At 44.0% G+C, this 19674-nt stretch overlaps 2 protein-coding genes across 3 annotated transcripts in view; one reads left to right on the plus strand and one right to left on the minus strand.

The window, feature by feature from the left end:
• The window catches only part of LOC139929656 (actin-binding LIM protein 1-like), a 33521-nt gene extending 32378 nt beyond the window's left edge, over positions 1–1143 (minus strand). The window contains exon 1 of the mRNA XM_071922611.2: positions 909–1143. Coding sequence (XP_071778712.1) covers positions 909–1143 — 235 coding nt within the window. The remainder of the gene's footprint in view (positions 1–908) is intronic.
• Positions 1144–8776: 7633 nt separating this feature from the next.
• fhip2a (FHF complex subunit HOOK interacting protein 2) lies at positions 8777–18756 on the plus strand. Of its 2 annotated transcripts, none has more exons than XM_071922576.2 (17): positions 8777–8945; positions 10173–10251; positions 10451–10620; positions 10770–10874; positions 10987–11109; positions 11282–11506; positions 11641–11837; positions 12195–12309; positions 12493–12569; positions 12757–12949; positions 13417–13580; positions 14359–14505; positions 14597–14687; positions 14955–15098; positions 15851–15991; positions 16488–16591; positions 16728–18756. In XM_071922576.2, the coding sequence occupies exons 1-17, from the start codon at positions 8901–8903 to the stop codon at positions 16837–16839; spliced, it is 2232 nt and encodes a 743-aa protein (XP_071778677.2). In that variant the 5' UTR covers positions 8777–8900; the 3' UTR covers positions 16840–18756. The 2 variants fall into 2 exon arrangements, with proteins under 2 accessions (XP_071778677.2, XP_071778678.2); XM_071922577.2 differs by having other exon boundaries at positions 10472–10620.
• The last annotated feature ends 918 nt before the right edge of the window (positions 18757–19674 follow it).

A 19674-nucleotide genomic window follows, 5' to 3' on the forward strand; every position in this document is an offset into this window, starting at 1 on the left:
GCGCCCATTTAACATAACCATCTATGGAGAGAGAGTTTAACTGTCACTGAACAAATGAAATGGCTTACGTAAGGCTTGACCTTCTGTGGCCTTTGATCTGCAGTCAATATCTATAAGGAAATTATGTTACTAACCTCCCTGATGGTCAGCTTTCTAGCTTAAACCTGCACTATTATCCAAGACCGACCAAGGCTTAAATCAACCACAAAATGTAAGGAGTCGTTGGTGTCTGGTATTTGCAAATACCCTTAGGGCCAAGCAATGATGATTTTACTACAGCGCCTGGCATGCAGTCAGTGAATACATAAGGTCTGGAAATCTCTATTTGTCCCCATGCCCACGTTGTAATCCTGATGTAAGCCACCATGTTGGTTCCTCATGTACTCTTGCTTGGCAAAATGCAGCATCCCCCCCTCCTGCATAGGGGTTTGCATTATATAACTAAGGAGAGGACAGTGATTAATTTCCTGACTTTTCAACATCTGCAGTAACACTTTTTTGGCGTCAGAGAGTTATGATTGCATAACACACGCAGGGGCTCTCATACACATATGCACAGGTCGAATGTGAAAAGCCTCAAGAGGTGTAATCACTCGCTGTCATCCAATTAAAATGAGGTAATCTCTGAGCAACACCTAATCAATTCACTTTCAGACACCTACTCGCAAACAGCATGCCAAGCAGAGCAGAACAAACTGTAACGCTGGACTTAAACTGCAGCGCCTAATGGTGTTATCAAACAGCATTTAAGAGTAAAACAATTTTGTTGCATAACTCTCATGCAGTAGGGAGTTTCACGTTTTGAATGATCAATCACCGCATGGCATTGGCTTGGCTGTGGTAATGCGATGTAACTGGCTGGCAGCCAATAAACACATCCTCTCTCCCTGCTGGAGATCCCGTCCTACCTGAAGCCACATCGTTCAGCCTCTCGCTCAGATAATAGTCATTGGGGTTGAGGTAGGGCAGCTGCTCCATGTACTGTTTGGGAATGAGGTACAGCACCTCGGCCACATGCCCGTCCTCAATGATGGACATGCGCTTGACCGAGCTCTTGCGTTTGACCCGGACGCGGTCGACGTGGTGGCTGCGGCTGGAGCTGCACAGCTTGCCCAGGCTGTTGAGAGTGGGCACAGTGGGCATGGTGGCTCCCGCCGCCCTGCAACCTTCCCACAGAGAGGGGCGAGACGCTGCGGGCGAGACGTCGGCCAGGCTGGAATCAGTCCTCCTCTAACATCCCGACATCAAGAACTGGGGGTGTTCACAGAAAAAGAGGTGCAAAGCAGAAAGGAAAGTGCCAGAGCTTGAGGGATGACTTGAAAACTGCAAAATTCACTATCAAAAAACATCATAAAATCATGGGAATATCCAGTGGGACTAGCAAGCAGGCCTCCAGTGGACACTCCTCCTGTTGGGATCCCTCCACCGGTCGCTTCAGACCATCCGCAAAGGATTTCGGACTCTTGAGGAGCGGAGAGCTGATGTCAGCCTCGAGGTGGAGATGCCAAACAGCAGGTATGAGAAAGCCCCCCTGCTGCAGGTAGAGCAGAGTGGGACATGGGGAAAGAAGCTTACTCTATGAGTGTCTTCAGTCCAGCCAGACTAGTGCCTTAAGCAGCTTAGGGCTGACGTCGAGCATATGATTATCTTCTGGGTGGGGTTAGGTAGCTCTGCATTAGGTCAGTCCAGTGTGTGGTGGGAGTCTCCCTGCCTGATGGAAGCACTGGAACTGTGTTAGAAACCCATTCCACTGACGACCCGCTGTGAATTGAAATTGTGACATTTCCACTGCCATGTCTTTGCTTTTGTTGTTTTGCCTTCTTCGCATTTTAAGTGTCACAAGCTCACCCTGCATCCCCATCACTTCTAAGCCTACTCACATCTGTCCAATGAACATCTGAGATTCAGGATGAGAGTCAGGATTTTTAAAAAGCATAAACCTAATTTCCAGTGCCCTTTATTTTTCGTGACAGTAGGCTCCACTAAAGCAACCTAACCTAATCAGCTCCATCCACCAGAAGCTGCTCAGTGGAGACGCGTTTAGCTGCCATTATGTTCATAAAGTGTTGTTTTGTGTGGTTCTGTGTTGAGGTGTTTTGCGTTGATGTGGGTTCATGCACAGCAGAGCTGCATGCACTCACATCAACACAACACTATGGATGCATATTAATGTGTAACGTGAAACCAGATTGTCGGGATAATATCACAGCGATCTAAAAAATCGTTTCAAGGAGGATTACCTGCATGTGTTTGGAGTCCTTTGCAAGGTCAGAAACCAGCAAGGCCATTCTATCAGCCAACAACCCACAAACCCACTGTTAATCATCAGCAGTATAATTCAGAATGAAAGATACACAACAGTGCAGGGGTGGACTTGTCAGCAATGGGTCTCCATTGGTTGATGTAGTCATTTTCCTGTGAAATCACTGGGTGAAGCAAGAGGATTAGGAAGATGAAAACTTTGTAAGGAGGCATGTTCTGGGTTTGTAATCTTGAAACCATCCAATGCTGGGGGAAAATCTATGTCCGCAAACATTTCCAAAAGGGTTTTATTGAGGGGCCAAATGCAAGTAACAAATATCCTTCTAGTTGGTCCGCTCATTTTTGGATTTTTGTTGGAGCTCTTGAGTCAAAGATACATTCACCTTCCATGGAAATGTGAATTTAGCCGCGTGAGTCATCATGTTGTCCTGGTGGGAGGTGAGATGATGGATGATGGGAAGAGAGAAACTGAGCAAATTCTACAAAAGCAGGTACGGGTTGATGATAGCCCTACTATGCTCTTGATGTGTTTTAAACCACTTGAAAACAATACAGCTTTGTGAATGCACAGACAGCAGCCCTGCTAATGACAACACTGCCTCTAGTGTACACACTGATTAATATCTACATGAGCAACTGAATAAAAACATAAAAATAACCCTGAGATCTAATATCTATCAAACAGATAGCTCTAATCACAGCTATCTACTTCCTACCAAATTAAATAAACCAATAAGTAACGTTAGATATGATGAAAAGCACAGAAGACCATGACAAAGCATAAAATACTTCAAATTTAATGAATCTCCTGTACGTCACAGTAGCTGCACAGAAACAGGATGGCTGGAGTTTACTACGACTGACATCAATATTGCATTTTGGTAATTTAATTGAACCTCATTTCCCCTCGCAAGTACACCTTAATTCCCCCACTTAAAAGCTTTGGAAAAACCAGAGTTTTATCCCAGGGGGAAATGATCAAGTATGATAGCGAGATGCGGGCTAGAGGACACACACACACGCTCATACACCCACACATGCGGACACATGGTCCTGAGTGCAGCTAAGTTAAAGGACACGCTGCTCTGCTGCAGTGAGGCACTGCCCTCCAATTGTCATCCGTGCTACTGCCTGTGATGACACATACACCAACCAGCAGCCCCCGATACAACTAACACACTCGCACAGCGGCACATATGTGGTCCAAAAACATGGCAAGGCAGCTGTCCTACTGCACAAAAACAGCGTCGCACACAAAAGACATTCCAGACTTTTTCCAGCCGCTCGCACTGTCTGAATCCTGCTCCGTTTGAAAAGCAAACCCCCCTCCTCCCCGTCTCCCTCCCTGTCTTACCGTCCAGTCCGAAGCAGGAGGTGATTTTTTGGGCGTAGTTGCAGATCCCATCGTAGCCTGTATCCCTCTCCCCCATCTCTACACACTCACACACACACCGTCCCGTCCGGCAGCGCTTTCACTCCTTCCGCTGCTCATCAATTATTCAGGCTTATGGCCAGGCGCACACACACACACACACACACAGACATACGCATGCACACGCGCACGTACACACATATGCGCGCCTGCATACACAGGCATACACAGAAAAGTGCTGATGCGGAGGGTCGTGCTGCTGGAGCGTGAGCAGCCCTCTCCAGTGGTCAGACAAGGAGAAGGCATCAGATTGGGTTACTGCAGAATGGAGCCATGCCTTCTTTTCTATCCACCATTGGTCATCCAAATTACACTGCAGTGTAACAGGTAGGGTGTGGGTGATGTGGGGATGTGATAACCCTGCCTTAGAAAAGGGCGGGGCCCAGGAGAAGGAGACCGGAGCAAGGATGGAGACTTATCCAGGAAGGGAGAGGAGTTCCTTGGCTGCCTGTCACTTAAAGCTATCCCAGGATGAGAAGTATAGTCTCTGGGTCTGGGGGTCTGATTTTTTTTTGTGAAAGGGGAGAGAAGATTTTGCTCCAGACACCCAACTGCAAAGACTATTACTTTTAGTTTTGATTTACTTAAGAAACGTATAACCTTCTATATTGCAGATGGGGATGGGACTTTTTTTATTTAGAGAATAGAGTTTACCTATACCGTTTTTTAGGCTGACATGAATCTTTATGACAAAAACTCATAGTATACATCATAGTAAGTAGAATCAAACTGATGCAAGTTACATGAAGATGAGGTTTTTAAGGAAGAAAAGCATACATGAATGCTTTTCTGAACACATAATTGATGTTTGCTTAAATTAGTTGTGGTTTGCTTTATAATGATTGCCAGCTGGAGGTCATAGTTTACCCACCGTTTTATTTTTTGCTGGTCCTATGTTCAAAATAGCTCTTAATACATTCTATCTTTGTGCTAATTCCGGTGAGAACTACCGCTAATGGACACTGAGCGACTCACTGTCAATACACTTCTACCAAGCCTTTAAAAACTTCCATAAAATCAGATTTCCAGTAGGACATGCCAACTTATATGACAGCCTGAGAGCGGCAGAAAAGTGTCTGAATGACTGATGCTGGCCGACGTGACAACTCTGCTGTACAAAATGTGCTTTTAAGATTCAGGGGGTGGAGCAGAGAGGAATGGATTAAACAGCCCAAGAAAAACAATAAATCCATGCCACATATGAGGAGCCAACCATAACAGTAGAGAATGAATGCTAATGGAGTATAGCCACAAAACTAAATGAGGAGATGATGTTAATTGTTCTAACGGCGGTAGCTTCAAACGTAGCCGGTTTGAATTCCCAGACCGACTGGGAAAATCTAGATGGGGAAATTCGCTGAGAAACGCTCTCCCATCCTTCAACAACCACCATCGAGATGACCTTGAACAATGCATTTAACCCCCAGCGGCCACCAGTAGAGGACTGTGGCAGCACTGTGGGAACGTATTTGACTGTATGAATGTGAAGCAAGGCATTGCTGGAAAAGAGTAAATGTGCTAAGTCAACTTTCCCTGGATCATAAAGGTTTGAAAAAGATCCTGTAATGTGAATGAGGTTCTTAGAAAAAGGGATACAGGGCTAGATATATGATGACACGGTAAAAGGCCCAGGTATAGCAGTATGCCTGCAAGGGTGTATTAAAGTGGGGTTACTAATGGAAGGGCAAGGTGAACGCTGATGGTCCTGTGACAATTGGGGAGGAAGAGGAGGGAACTGGGAGGCCTGCGGGGCTAAGAGCCCTGTAATGGCAGAGGCTGGCTGGACAGCTGAGGGAGGGAGGGAGGGGCTGGGGATCATGAATGGATAGTGGAAGGGAAGAGTGGGGTCATTTGAGCCGCTTTTTACATTCTGTGCTTCTACGGAGAAGCAAATGCTCCAATCTCTCAACAAAAGTGTTCCAGTTGCAGTTCTTGCATTTAGCTTTCCTACGAATGCTGCTGTCTCAGAATAATGCTGGAATAATGTTCCATCCCACAGAATATGTTTGGAGATTTGCTTCAAAATATGGAGGAAAAAACAGCTAAAATATACTTTGGGTAGCTAAAATAGATTTTGGATATACATGCACATATATATATTCTTTACAGTGTATGGGAACGAAATATATTTACAGTGTCCGAAATATATTTTGAATTAATGCCATCTACATGTACAAATACTTTTTTGGCCAATTTTTGAATATTGTGAAGTATGTCTCTAAATATGTTCTTAAGTATGTATGAAATGTATTTTTTTCCAGTATGGGGTACTGTAACTAAAGTGGGCCTAATACACAAATTAAAAATAAAATTAGACTCAGATTATTAGTAATTTTCACTTCTAAATAGCTGGGTTCTTTCATCTTCCTAAACAACAGTTCTTCTTGGAACGGATGCTTTAAGTATGAATGGAAATGCTACAACCAGTTTACCAGTAATTGAAGTTATAGGGGATAAAAATACATTAAAAAGCTGCTGGCTGAGATTGGCTCATGTCAAATGTGTGTGTGTGAAGCAAATTGGAGAAGACAGTATTACGCCTCATGATACCAAACCAAACCTTGGTGTTAAATTTGTCATAGGTTTATGGACACTCCCCTGTGCCAGTGTGTAACAGAACTGTACTTTAACTGTGATAATGAAGTGATACCCCCACAATGGTCTGACCGACACCGGGCTAATCGGTGCATCACTATCACACAACTGTAGTGAGTGGGGTAGTTACTTCTCATGAATAACGATTGGCTGTTTGCAGGGGCTTAAGCCTGCTAATCAGGTCTGTGTACCACAGGGGGGCTGTCAAGCGGTGGGCTCCCAGCACCATCGATCTCCCAGCAGCCAGGGACGACAGATGCAGCGGGCCACATCAGTAATGGGGAGAGTTCAAAGCCATCCTGCTATACCAAAGAGCCTGAAGGGGAGTGTCATATAGGTGGATATTTCCCCCTATAAAACAGCATCAGACCCCAAAATGAAACTTTATCTGTTTCTATCCGGCTCCCAATCAGTCGATCAGCCCTTCTGATCAGAAGAGGAACAGCTGGAGGCGGTTTATCTTCTCTTCGGCCAGAAAACACAGTCACCTGACTCAAATCCAGGACAGCACAAAGGCCCACCTGATGGGACCAAACCTGTTCAGGCTGCAGATATCGTCACTGCTTTTTGCTCAGCAGGGAATGGCCATCTAGCAAAACATCTACCTCAACTCAGGCAGGGTGAGATGGTAGCAGTAAATCCACACCTGTAGTCCACATCTTCTTTTCTCCCTTTTCCAAAAGGATGGCACTTCTCTGTGCAGTCACCTAGCCAGGTAAGTGTTAAGACAGATGTATTCACCCCTATAAACTACCAGGGAGTTGAGCCACTTCACTGTATCACATCCACTCAAGCCAGAGCATAGATCATTTGCACCCAGGCCTCCAAGAACAGAACAGCTGTCATTTAGGCAACAATAAGGGTGTGTGCAGCTGATTACTGAGGATATGCAATATTCCAATATGAATTATATTAGATGTCAAACAGAAACAATAAGCCAGTAACCAGAAGAGGTGTATTTATCACAGCCAGGATCAAAAAAGGTCTGATCTATTTTTAGACTGCCCATCTCCAGAGTGCAAAGTGTTCGTTTCAACAGTATCTATAAGTTGTAGGCTGTGCAGAAGGGGCTGCAGCAGCAGAGGCTGTAGTTTCAGCTATGCACCGGTGTAACCTAGTTATAATAACAGTGTCATTACCACAGCCCGATCCTCCCGAAAGACGACGCAAATAGGCTCCCTTCTCCATTGCCTCCATCCTCGACCCAAGATCCCCCCCAAAAAAGAGACTTCTCAACCCCTTCTGTTCCCATGTATCGAGATGAAGGCTTCTGCGGCAAAAGAGACTCACCTCTAGCAGACATGCCCGGTAGGTAGAGCCCGTCTTTTCTTTCACCGAGATTTACAGTAGGAGATCCTCCGGTGCGGCTTTGAAGAAGGGAAGGACCACTTGACAGTCGGATATTATCTACACTTGAAGTTTTTCGCTGTCATTTAATGGGATTAAACGCAGGGAAACACACAGCCTGCGTTTTGGTAGACTAGAATAGACTGCGCGATGGAGAGAGCACTTTCTGGCGACAGGGCGTGTCCTGGAACAGACAGCATCCCCGCTATTTTCCTACAAGTTTATATTCATTTTTCAACATTACACCGCAGGACTATGGAGTTACAAACTGAACGATTCCTAAAAAAAAAAATCCGTCGCCTGTATCTGCCTACATTGCCGGGCCACTAAAATCCGGCTAGCCTACTTTTTGCCCAGGATGACTGTGCTGTTCTGACCGCGATAGTTGGGCTGAATCATAAAGTTGACAGGCAGAGCAAAAGGGAGTCTGAAGGAAAGAATGTTGTTTTCTTAAAGATTTCCAGAAATTTGACCAGTTCTAAGGAAAACAATCTCAGTTAATCTGCAGATGGGCAGAGCATGTGGATTCTTTGGCTCACTTTAAATCTAAAAGTATTGAAAATATAAAAACTAACCTAAGCTTAACCCATATGTGGGGGAAAAAAAATACTGGCATTTCAGTTATATAGTCCAAGTCTGGGAAATCCCCCCGAAAGTCAGAAGTGATGCCTCTTTGACCTTGGTATTAGGCTCCCTCTATGGGTTTCAGAGGGAGCCCCTTTTGCAGTATATGCTATGTGTGCATATCATCAATTAACATTTAATGCTCAGTGGGAGTCTTTGGACATTTTAATGCATGGTTATCTAAATCCAATTGTTTACTTACTTGAAGTTGGCCTATTCCATCATGAGAGGTTGTCGTTCCTTAACTGAATGCAATGACCATTGTCCCTCATTGAACGCATTGATTTCCCCCCCCAATTGCATGCATTGATCATTGTCCCTAATTAAAGGACTGTCTCTTGTGTGCGTACGCCCCCTGGTGGTCTAACACAGTAGTGTTTGGCCAGGGAAGTGCCACGGTGTCCAAAGTGAGCATTACTTGAGGCAGTAGACGTCTTGTTTACAGTCGTTGTGCCAGGCCTGCGAAGTCCTGTGGCTGGCTGCGTGTTGCCGTTTTATTGCTTACGTTACATTTATTCTTTCATTACAAGGGTCATTATATGAAACCTCCAATCTGGATCGAGGCGGTAGCAACAGGAAGAAGAAGATAGAGGAATTCTCTAGGTCTTCTCGGGAGAAACTGGTCCAGTCGAAGAACAAAATGTTCTCCAAATTTACATCCATTCTCCAGCACGCAGTGGAAGCGGTGAGTTTCTACCAGAACAATTATCTCTCGGTTGGCTTGTGTGTTTGGTGTGTTTCGGTTGAGAGGGGCCTTTGGTCGGCCAGACATAACATACTCACATAGCATAACGTCAGCATTAACGCTAGATTGCTAACGCTCGCTAGCCAATTAGCCAAAGCTAACGTTAGCGTTTTGTGTTTGTGGTGTTAATTTGTTTGCTCTATTTACTGTTAACGGTAGTTACAATATTGGTATGGGTGTGTTTGTTGAGATATTTGCTAAGGGTAGCTAGCGTTAATTAATATATTTACCACATTGTTTTTTTTTCTTCCTTCCTGCAAGCCATTTGTGTTAACGTTAGCCTGTCAAGCTTAGCTAGTTAGCCGTTAGCTAATGATAGCCACAGCAAGCTAAGCTAACGCCGTAGCTCGTTTCAACCAGAAGGATCTCATCATGGGGAGTATTGTTGAAATGATGGGACAGCCTTGGTTGATGTTGCGCAAACGTTGTAACGTTAATGTTATTACAAAACGGGCTGTCTGTGAGTTGGCTCGAACAGTTTGCTTGAAATGAGTTAGCCAGCCAACTAGCTAACGGCTAGAGACCAGCAGCAACCTGCCTGAAACCTGTTCTCAGGCTTCTTCATGTTAGGGTTTCCAAACAATACTCATTGGGCAGGTAACATAATGAGGATACTTTTGACTTGAGGCGCAGATGTGAACTAGTAAGTTACAGAACTGCCTAACTTATTCTGTCGTGTAGGTGGGTAGATAAACAAGCAGATAATATGATGAATGGCTACTGTCGCTAGTGAGTAGTGAAAGTATAACCTTTTGATTTAGCTGGAAATCCATTCAGCTATGTCAGGTGTATTGGAGCAGAAGGAGCACCACTATGGGTTGCTCCCACTACACAGATCAAAGTCTAATAATCTGTTCTGTTTTGTTAGCTAGGTATACATTGTGATACAGAACCATTTAAGCAAGATGAAAATATTGATGTGTTCTTAGTTGACTGTTATGATTACTGAGACACCCCAATATCCATTTCATGCATTTCCGTCTTCACATACAATTAAAAGATTATGCTAGAGGAACTACTCCTTTGTCTCTTTAATCAGGCCAAAACATATGTAGACTTTTTGGTATGATTAATAGTACTCTCTGCTCAGCTTTAACCAAATGACATGGGCTGCCACTACAAACATAGCCAATACACTTCATTATGATTTCATGTTTTCTTTTTCAGCTTGCCCCTTCGCTGCCCTTGCAGGAGGACTTTGTCTATCACTGGAAGGCCATTACACATTATTACATAGAGACTTCTGGTAAGAACAGCCTTAAGAGCATAACTTACTGTAACACCTTATGGTACAGTGGATATCCACAGAGATACCATGCATAATTGATTAGATCGCCTTGTAAGTTGGTATGTCTCTGCACCAATGACACAGACATATATCTGTAAAGTTATTGGGCTGGGCAGTTCAAGTGTTTCTGACATGTTTGTGTGTTTTTTCCTGTTAGATGACAAAGCCCCCGTTACAGACACCAATATCCCATCCCACCTGGAGCAGATGCTGGACATCCTGACCCAGGAGGAAGGGGAGAGGGAGTCTGGAGAGACGGGGCCCTGCATGGAGTACCTCCTACACCATAAGATCCTGGAGACCCTCTACACCTTGGGCAAAGCAGATGTAAGGCAGCCATGCTTGATAACTACAGGAACTGTACTACCTAGAGAACATTTTGTATCATAAATGGATATGGTGTCCACATAAGTGTATGTGATATTGGCCATAATCTAGTGGTGATGTTGGTTGTTTTTTGTTTATTCCCTCATCAGTGTCCTCCAGGAATGAAGCAGCAAGTGCTGACCTTCTACACAAAGCTGCTAGGGCGCATTCGTCAGCCTCTCCTGCCCCACATCAATGTCCACAGACCTGTACAGGTGAGTCAGGATTCCAGTGTCTCTGTTTGATGTTCCATCTCCACAAAATGCTTTCCTAAATGACCAGTTATGTAACTTGCTTTCTCTGCGGCTGTGATGTTTCCCCTGTCAGAAACTGATCCGTCTGTGTGGGGAGGTGCTGGCTGCTCCCACAGAGAATGAGGAGATCCAGTTCCTCTGCATAGTCTGTTCCAAACTGAAGCAGGACCCATACCTAGTCAACTTCTTCCTCGAGGTAGGTTGCTATGACACTGCGTAGAGAAACGATCAGAGAAAAGAAGTTGAGCCACACACATAAATATTCATCAGTATGTGAGACTAGCAGAAGAAAAAGCCTCATAGGAATTTTAAGCAAACAGTTCAGTGGATACCTCTCATACTAATCTTATCTGCAACATGACTTGCAGAACAAGGTGAAGAGGCCCGAGGCAAAGAGTCCTGGAAGGGCAGAGGGGATGAAGGAAAACCTGTCGGCCCCAGACACAGGCCAACCCCAGGCAGAGGAACAGGCTGACCCCCCAGAGGAGCCCCAGGCTGCAGCCGCTGGAGCCAGCGCTGGCCCTACCAGCAGCAACAATAACGGCAGCAACTACAACCTGGTCACCTCCCTGCTCAACCTCACCAAGAGCCCGGTTAGTAATCCCCATGCAATGAATTTGGGTCGTGTTTTGAGTTATGTAACCTGTTATGTTTGTTATTTGAGTTGAAAGTCTGTATTCACGTCCTATGCTCTCCTTTCTGTCCATCGCTTCTCTCCCCCACTCAGGATGGCAGGATAGTGGTGAAGGCATGTGAGGGCCTGATGCTGCTGGTCAGTTTACCGGAGCCTGCGGCTGCCAAGTGTCTGACTGAAAACACTGAGCTCTGTGAGCTGCTGACTGACAGGCTGGTAGCCTTCTATAAGGCCCTGCCTCAGTCCATGGATCCCTTGGACATTGAGACAGTGGAGTCAGTCAACTGGGGGTAAATTTCTTTCCAGTGTTTACTTCCTAAAGCCACATCTTTCATGCTTCCCCCTCACTCTCTCTTAATTACTTCAAATGGATAGCACTGTCCACCCAGAATGGATAATCAATAGAAGTGTAATGATTGATCAATGCTAATCCTGTGTGAGTGTCTTAATTCTTAACAAGTTGGGTAGATGTTAAGACTAAGGCTCCCCTCAAGTCCAAGTGTGAGGAAGCTACATTAGCAGCTTCTGAGAGTTAACACTTGATGATCATGACATGTACTTGAGGTTGAAAATGCCCTTGTCAGTGGATGAACTTGAACAGTTGTGTCAAAGATTTAATCGTCTGGACTGTTTTTTTTCTGTTTCAGTCTGGATGTATATAACCTGAAGGAGGACGCTGCTGTCTTCACAGGGAAGAGGGCTCTCATCTCCTTCCTGTCGTGGCTTGATTACTGTGACCAGCTCATCAAGGAGGCCCAGAAGGTCTGTCCAATACCGCCCACTCACCCTGCATCAAAACATGCCGTGTTTTAAAACACATGCTGTGTTTTAATGCGTCATGTTTCTGTCTAAATGGAATGGGAAAAACAAAGTTATTTTTGTATATGGTAGCCACAGAAGGCTAATTTTTGTGTTTTGTTTTGTTTTTTATTTTCTTTCCTCTAGTCGGCGGCTGCAGTGATGGCCAAAGCAGTGAGAGAAAGATTCTTTGTGTCAATCATGGAACCGCAGCTAATGCAGACGTGAGTCCTGCTTAGAATCGTCAAACAAACGCTCCTTTTCAACTTTGGTGCAGTATCAAAGTCTTCATCTGCTGAAGTCTGTCATTACATAGACAGGATGGTAATTTGTTAGTTTGTGGGTGTGTTGCGTTCGTGGTGCCTTGTCGGTAACGGAGGTGTGTGTGTGTGTGTGTGCGCGTGCATGTAGGTCCGAAGTGGGCATCCTGACCTCCACAGCCCTGCTGAACAGGATCATCAGGCAGGTGACGTCGGAGGCTCTGCTGCAGGAGATGGTTTACTTCCTGCTGGGGGAGGAGAAGGAGCCTGAGACTCTGGCCACCATCGCTCAGACTCCGCTCAGACACAGACTCATAGAGCACTGCGACCACCTGTCAGACGAGGTGCTCATCCCATAAACATGCTTATTATCCCAGTTGTACCCAGTCCTACCTCATGAATTGACTTTTGACATCATTTAGGCGTGGGTGATGAGACTTAACTTGGGTCTTCTCATTGCACCCTACCTTGTGTCTCCCAAAATGAAAGCAGTGTTTACTTAATTTTCCTGTTTTGCTTATTTGTTATCCAAAACTACAAATGACTGTCAATACCCATCACTACAGGACTTTGAGTTCCAGTGAATCATACTATTGGCAAATGGCACTTGAATTTTAAATACCAACTGACAAAGCTATTGCACACATTTTCATCACATAAAAGACTGATGAATCATCTCTTTGATGTTTGCTGAAATGGCCCACCGCCTACTTTTCAATCAGTGAGCACATACGACACTAAACTCGGCATGTTGTTCTATATTGTTGTTTATAATGAGATCTAAACCTTATTCCTTTTTCCGTGTCCCCAGATCAGCATCATGACGCTGCGTCTGTTCGAGCAGCTGATCCAGAAGCCCAACCAGCACATCCTCCACAGCTTGGTGCTGCGTAGCCTGGAGGAGAGGAACTACCTGGAGAACAAGCCCCAGGAGGAGCGAGAGCCCCTGGAGAACGGCCAGCCCCATGATGCCGTGTAAGGACCTGCCTCTGCCCTTTATAACCCCCCTGAGCCGCCTGGTCTGCATGGTTGCACTCTCTGGATAATCTTCTGTGGAGGCACACTTCAGCGAAAATAAAGTGAATGCATCAACTAGCTGTGTTTTTCAAATGTGCCCCCACTCCAACAACACTGTTCTTTGTTGTCAGTTTCAGTTGATGGGTTTCCTTTGAGCCATGACTAAATGGGGTCATGATAATGCATGTCAGCCACTAATGACCATAAATGAAACTATTTACAGACTGTCAGTTCTGTGAGATTGAAGCATGATGATGAATGGCTTGCTTGTTTATTGATGTCATTGATTCATATGTGGTAGCTTCTACCGATGAAAAATCTAAATTAAGACATGACAAGAAAGCCCTCATAAGAGAGATTTCCTCTCGCTCTTGTATACTAGAATTGAGAATAGAGATTACAGGAGCTCACACTTTCCAACTAATGGGTCTCGTTTATCAAAATGATTCACTGACAGTTAAAAGATGCAGTAATCTTAGGCCGAAAATTATGTAAAATGTGAAAGGCACATGGCAGATGTTCTTGATGATTATGTCATTTTTAGATTAAATATGTTTAGCTGCTTTATTATCCATGTTTTCCACATATTTGTGTTTATCTTGCTGGATAAATGGGCCCATTGATGGTAAGGAATTCATATGCTTATAATAACTGAAGCAGTAGTGATCAGACTTGGGTAATATTCTTAATAGGCAAGGATTATTTATGTATATTGTTTTGTAATGTTCCCTGACAGAGATCTTGAGGAGGATCCGCTCTTTGCTGATGACCTCTCTCCAGACCGCAGGCTCTCCGGTTCTGATTGGCTGAGCTCCTCTCCGCAGCAGAGTCCTGACCACTCCAAGTCTGACGGGAAGACGGAGGTCCACAAGATTGTCAACAGGTGCACAATCTGCTCATGGCACGTGACTCTTAATGTGGATGAGTTCTGCCTTGTCGATTAAAGTCTCATAGTTTCATTTTGTTGCCTGCAGTTTCCTGTGTTTGGTGCCAGATGAGGCAAAATCGTCGTATCATGTGGAGGGCACAGGCTATGACACCTACCTAAGAGATGCACACAGACAGGTAAGCTCTCTTTCTCTAACAATATACACACAGTAAGAGCAACACTTGTGATACACTGGACATTTTTTGGAGAGGCAATGTAGATTAGAAACACACCCAGCAGGTTAGAAATCTATTTGTGTTTTCTGGCAAAAAGATGTTACTGTGTAATTAATCTAACCATGCTGAGGCAACTTCTTGGCCACTGTTGCTCATCAGTTGGCCATCAGTTTCCCTGTGTGCCACTACCACAACAGATACTGAGTATAGACTGCTTTATCGCCTCAGTTCAGGGACTACTGTGGGGTCTGCCAGTGCTGGGACTGGAGGGGAAACCCGAAGCCTTTTGAGAAGTGTAACTTGGACCTCCCGTTCTTCGAGGGCCACTTCCTCAAGGTCCTCTTTGACAGGATGGGACGTATCCTAGATCAGGTGGGTTTGGTCCGCCTACATAGTAAATGACAGTGGCCCTCATTCATACGGCATCACTTAACTGCAAATTTAGTGTTGAACTATCTGTAAGAAACTTCCTTTGTATTTTCAAGATCCACCAGGTAAGAGTCCACAGGTCTGAATAATTAGACGCCCACGCTGCAAAGTGCCCTTATGGAAATCACAAATGCCGCTTAGGATTCTAATGAAATCAGTGGAGCAAAACACGGCCGTTTCCCTGCTGTTTATGGAGCACTACTTGAATAGAAATTAAGCTGCCTATTTGATCAAATCACTGCAATAGGTTTGTCAGTTGATGAAAACAAGTCTCTCAACTTAATGAAACGGCAAAAGAAACTGAAGTGGTAGGTCTCCGAAGGCTCGATGAGATAAATAATGCAAAAATACTTATTTTTTTCATTATGTATTGTACCATGTAATTATAGTTCGACTCACTTGACAAGTGATGTTCAATGAGAATAGGAAATTAATAAAATAGAAAAGAGAGGTCTACATTAACTGATTTGGGGGGCAGTTTTAAGCTTTTATAGGTCAGTGTCATTAAAACATATGACTTATGACACTCCTTTGTGGTGTTTCTATCCTTTTTTCATGGTAGATTTTCTGCCCCCATATTCCAATTTCATTGTAATTTATGAAATGTTCACTGTGAGCACCTGTTCATTTCCTGCCTCGGTGTTCTGTATAGTTGCATTGTGTCATACCTGTAATCCGTCTCCTCTGTCCTCCAGCCCTACGATGTAAACCTGCAGGTGACCTCGGTGCTGTCCAAGCTGTCTTTGTTACCGCACCCCCACATGCACGAGTACCTACTGGACCCCTATATCAACCTGGCCCCCGGCTGCAGGTCTCTCTTCTCCGTCATTGTCAGGGTAAGACGCATCACTACACTATCCAGTAGGTAGCTTATCCATCACACATGAGGTTGAGCTGCTGTTGGTAGAGACTGCTATGTCAAAAGCTGTTCATCACTGTTATTTAGGTGCTTGTAGATTCCTCGCTTAAAGGTGTGTAGCATTTTTAAACATCAATACATTTCCCATAAATCCTGCTGCTGCCTGTCAGAAAGAGGATGTTGCTACTTGCCCTGTTTTTCTCTGGAAGAACAGAGCAATCCAGCAGATTTCCCATGAAATCTAACCTGGTGGCACACAATGTAAAATGCAGTGTAGAGGCCGGTAGAGGCTGCCAATCTTCCTGGCGATGGTTTTGTTTGTTTACAGTAATTATATTAATGTCTGAAAATAAATGTGGTAATGATTTATTGATGTTAAAACGCTACACGTAACACTTTTATTGGGGAACTGAAGCAGTGCCATTTCCAACTGTGCTGTTTTGCTGACTGCTGCCTGTGCTTGTGTCTGTAAGGTGGTGGGGGATCTCATGTTGAGGATTCAGCGCATCCCAGACTTCACACCCAAACTGTTGCTCGTGAGGAAGAGATTATTGGGTCTGGAGCCAGAGGGCATCAAGTACGTACTTCCACAGTTCTGTGCTTTACCTTCTTTACTGGTGTAATTTGTCTCCTCTTGTTCTCTCCTCTCGCTGGTGGTGTGTACGTTGATTTCTGACCCGGCGTTCGCCTCTGTCTGTCTACTCCTGTCGTAGTATTGACCACATGACTCTGCTGGAGGGGGTGATCGTGCTCGAGGAGTTCTGTAAGGAGCTGGCCGCCATCGCCTTCGTCAAGTTCCACGCGACGGCCTCCTCCTCGCCCTAACCCTCCCGCCGCTCACCCCGCTGCCCAGGCCGGGCAGACGGGTCGGGATAAAACTGGGCCCTCGGGGGGCGTGGAGCTACGGGCGCCACAGGGGCAGCAAACCATTACCACTAACTGGTCATCCCTGCGAGACTGTTACTGCCCACGCGGAGCACAGGTTTCATCAACTCCCTCCCCGCCTCTGGCCTCCCGGGCTTCACTATAGAAAGTCTTTGGTCTCGTTCCTCAGCAGGTCAAAGCGCAGACACTGCCCAGCCAGCAGGGGCTCGAGGAAGAGGAGGAGGATGGAGGTGGAGGTGCAGAGAGATGTTCACTGGACTCTTTAAGCGAGGTTAAGTACCCACGCGGCCTCTGCATTTTCTCTCACTTTCTCCCCACCATCTTCTTTCTCACCAGCCAAACGGAGATGATAGCCCCGTAATTATGTATTTCATAGAGAAAAGAGGTTTGTGTGTGTATATGTATTTATTTACAGTTTCAGTGTCACCCATTTGTAAACGTCAATGCCTTAGTGTGGAATCACACCTTTCAGTTACAGGAGATTGTTTCCTTTTGAAACATTTTATCTTAACCTCTCGTGTGTTGTCTGTTTGATGACTTAAGAGGCTGTAGAGAAGTTTGCCCTCTGCCGTATTATCCCAATTATTTGCTGATTGTTACATAAAAATAGCAGAAAATGGAGAAATTGAGCTGTAGTATCCAAGATACTAGACTCATATTTTGAATGCCAAGCCCTCATATTTATTTTAATTTTATTTTCTTTCAGGTTGCCTTTTTAACTAATGTCTTTGTATTAGGGAAAAAATGGATTTTAACCAATCAAAGTAATCTTAATTGACTAAGTAGATGCTTATTGCTTAATTTGCTTGCCCATTCTTTCCTTGGTTTGTCTGTCATCGCTAGTGCTCTCCAAGCTCATCTGTAATTGATCACTTTCACCCAAAGATGTCACCATTCATCACATTTTGTTAAATGTGGATTCTGAAATTGTGAATTAAGCAAATTATGTGAATTTGCACATGGACCTCTGTACATTGCACTCGTTACATTATCAGAATTTGTTTTTAGGGAACGGTAAGCTGGCATTTGTGGAAAGAGACATGTTTCCTTTTTTTATTTTTTTTCAAATCCACATTAGTTTTGAAATATTGCTCTCCATATGCATAGTGTTGCATTTGTCAAATACCATTGTCTGGTATATCTAAGGGGTGATCTGTGCTATTGTATTTTACACCCTTTATGGTTCTCAATAACTTCTTGGGAGTGTGTACATGGCAGTGATGTAGATGGCAAATCCTCTTGATCATATTGATGATTCAGCTTGTCATGGAAACCCTACATTGCGTCATGAACATATTACATATCTTATGATTAGAGCTGTGAGTTCCTCCATAGATTATCATGACTTCCTATGCGGTATTACATTTATCAGCAGTATTACTTTTCACCTTGCTCTTGGATGACGAGGAAATATACTTACAGTGCGTGTAGTGTTGAAGTGGGTTTGTTTGGTGGTATAACGCCCGGGTGTCTTGGGAGGGGGTCGGTAACTTTGAATCAAAGTCTCACCTCATGGAGCAGTGATTCATTACGTAATATCTGAATGAGTCTAAATTAAGAAACTACTTGATATAACTTTGGTTCTTGCATTATGTTCCCTGTCTGAATGTTTCCATGATTGGTTAAGTGTGTGTGGGGATGAGCTTGTTTATGTGTGTGTGTGTAATGAGTTATTGTTGCTATGGAGGATGGAAAGTTATTCAGTCAAGTCACAAGTCTTGAGCCTTTGATTTTTTTTGTTTTTTTTGGTCCCACTACAAACCCATCATCCAAGCACCTAAGCTACATATGCAAATGTTTGCATGGAATCAGATTTGCACATTGTCTTCATTCTTGTTCATAATGTATATATTCCAACACACAGAAGCTTTTTGTTTTGTTTCATGAACCAAAAAAATATTAGGATGTACCAGGAGTAACATTTATATTTTAATGGGAAACTTTTTTTAAATTATCAATCGTGCACATTTTTTAATCAACTACGTTTCCAACCTTTCTGTACATGTGTATATTGTATGTGTACAATAGCAATAGAGATACTGCCTGGTGTAAATGCATGCGTATACATTATTTTTCATTGGTAACAACAAAAAAAAAAAAAAAAAAGCAGACCAGCCATCCGTGATGATTTCTTAGCTGTCAGCACTTTGTTCTTCTGAAGACACTGACAGGGAGAAACGATGCCTTACTTCACACTGTGGATCTCTGAGGACTAAAATCGACGTTTATGGGTTATCTGCTTCGCTTGGGTTTGGTCGTGACCTTAAGATGCTTCCATCTCTTGTGTTACATGGTCTTCGTTTGGTTTGTGCAGATGTGCAGGACTTGTATTTCCTCGCCTAGGTGCAGGATCTTAGTATATTCAAAATCTGATGCCAATTGATTTCTTTTCTTCTTTCAGCTTTGACCAATCACTGTATCATTTGGTAAATGTTGCTGTGTTTAATCATGTTAAAACTTCATTGCTGCTTTTCTCTGGTGTGAAATGGGGTATGATTTTCGTTATACTTTTATCTCACGGCCAGTTTGATTTCTGTGATTTGTGCAATGCATAATTTAAACATTAAGGTAAGGTGCATGCCCATTCCTCATGCCTTCCAATGCTTCGCATAGTAATTCTAAGCGATCACTGCAGTTTCTCATGCACTCAGGGGCATTGGTTCATTTATTCCTCATCAGCCATCTCCATTTTATGACTGCTATTATACAAATGTATTAGGTTCCATTCAGGACATTATGGCTTTGTTTAACATTTTCCGTCCCATTAAAAAAAAA

The sequence above is a fragment of the Centroberyx gerrardi genome, chromosome 15 (genome assembly GCF_048128805.1).
Source record: "Centroberyx gerrardi isolate f3 chromosome 15, fCenGer3.hap1.cur.20231027, whole genome shotgun sequence".
Classification (NCBI taxonomy): domain Eukaryota; kingdom Metazoa; phylum Chordata; class Actinopteri; order Beryciformes; family Berycidae; genus Centroberyx; species Centroberyx gerrardi.

Excerpts from the sequence above, each read along its gene's own strand:
- fhip2a (XM_071922576.2), top strand. The coding sequence starts at position 8,901 with ATGTTCTCCAAATTTACATCCATTCTCCAGCACGCAGTGGAAGCG. Across the intron at positions 11,507-11,640 it reads TCAACCTCACCAAGAGCCCG|GATGGCAGGATAGTGGTGAA; the intron begins GTTAGTAATCCC and ends TCCCCCACTCAG. Across the intron at positions 14,506-14,596 it reads GTCCACAAGATTGTCAACAG|TTTCCTGTGTTTGGTGCCAG; the intron begins GTGCACAATCTG and ends TGTTGCCTGCAG.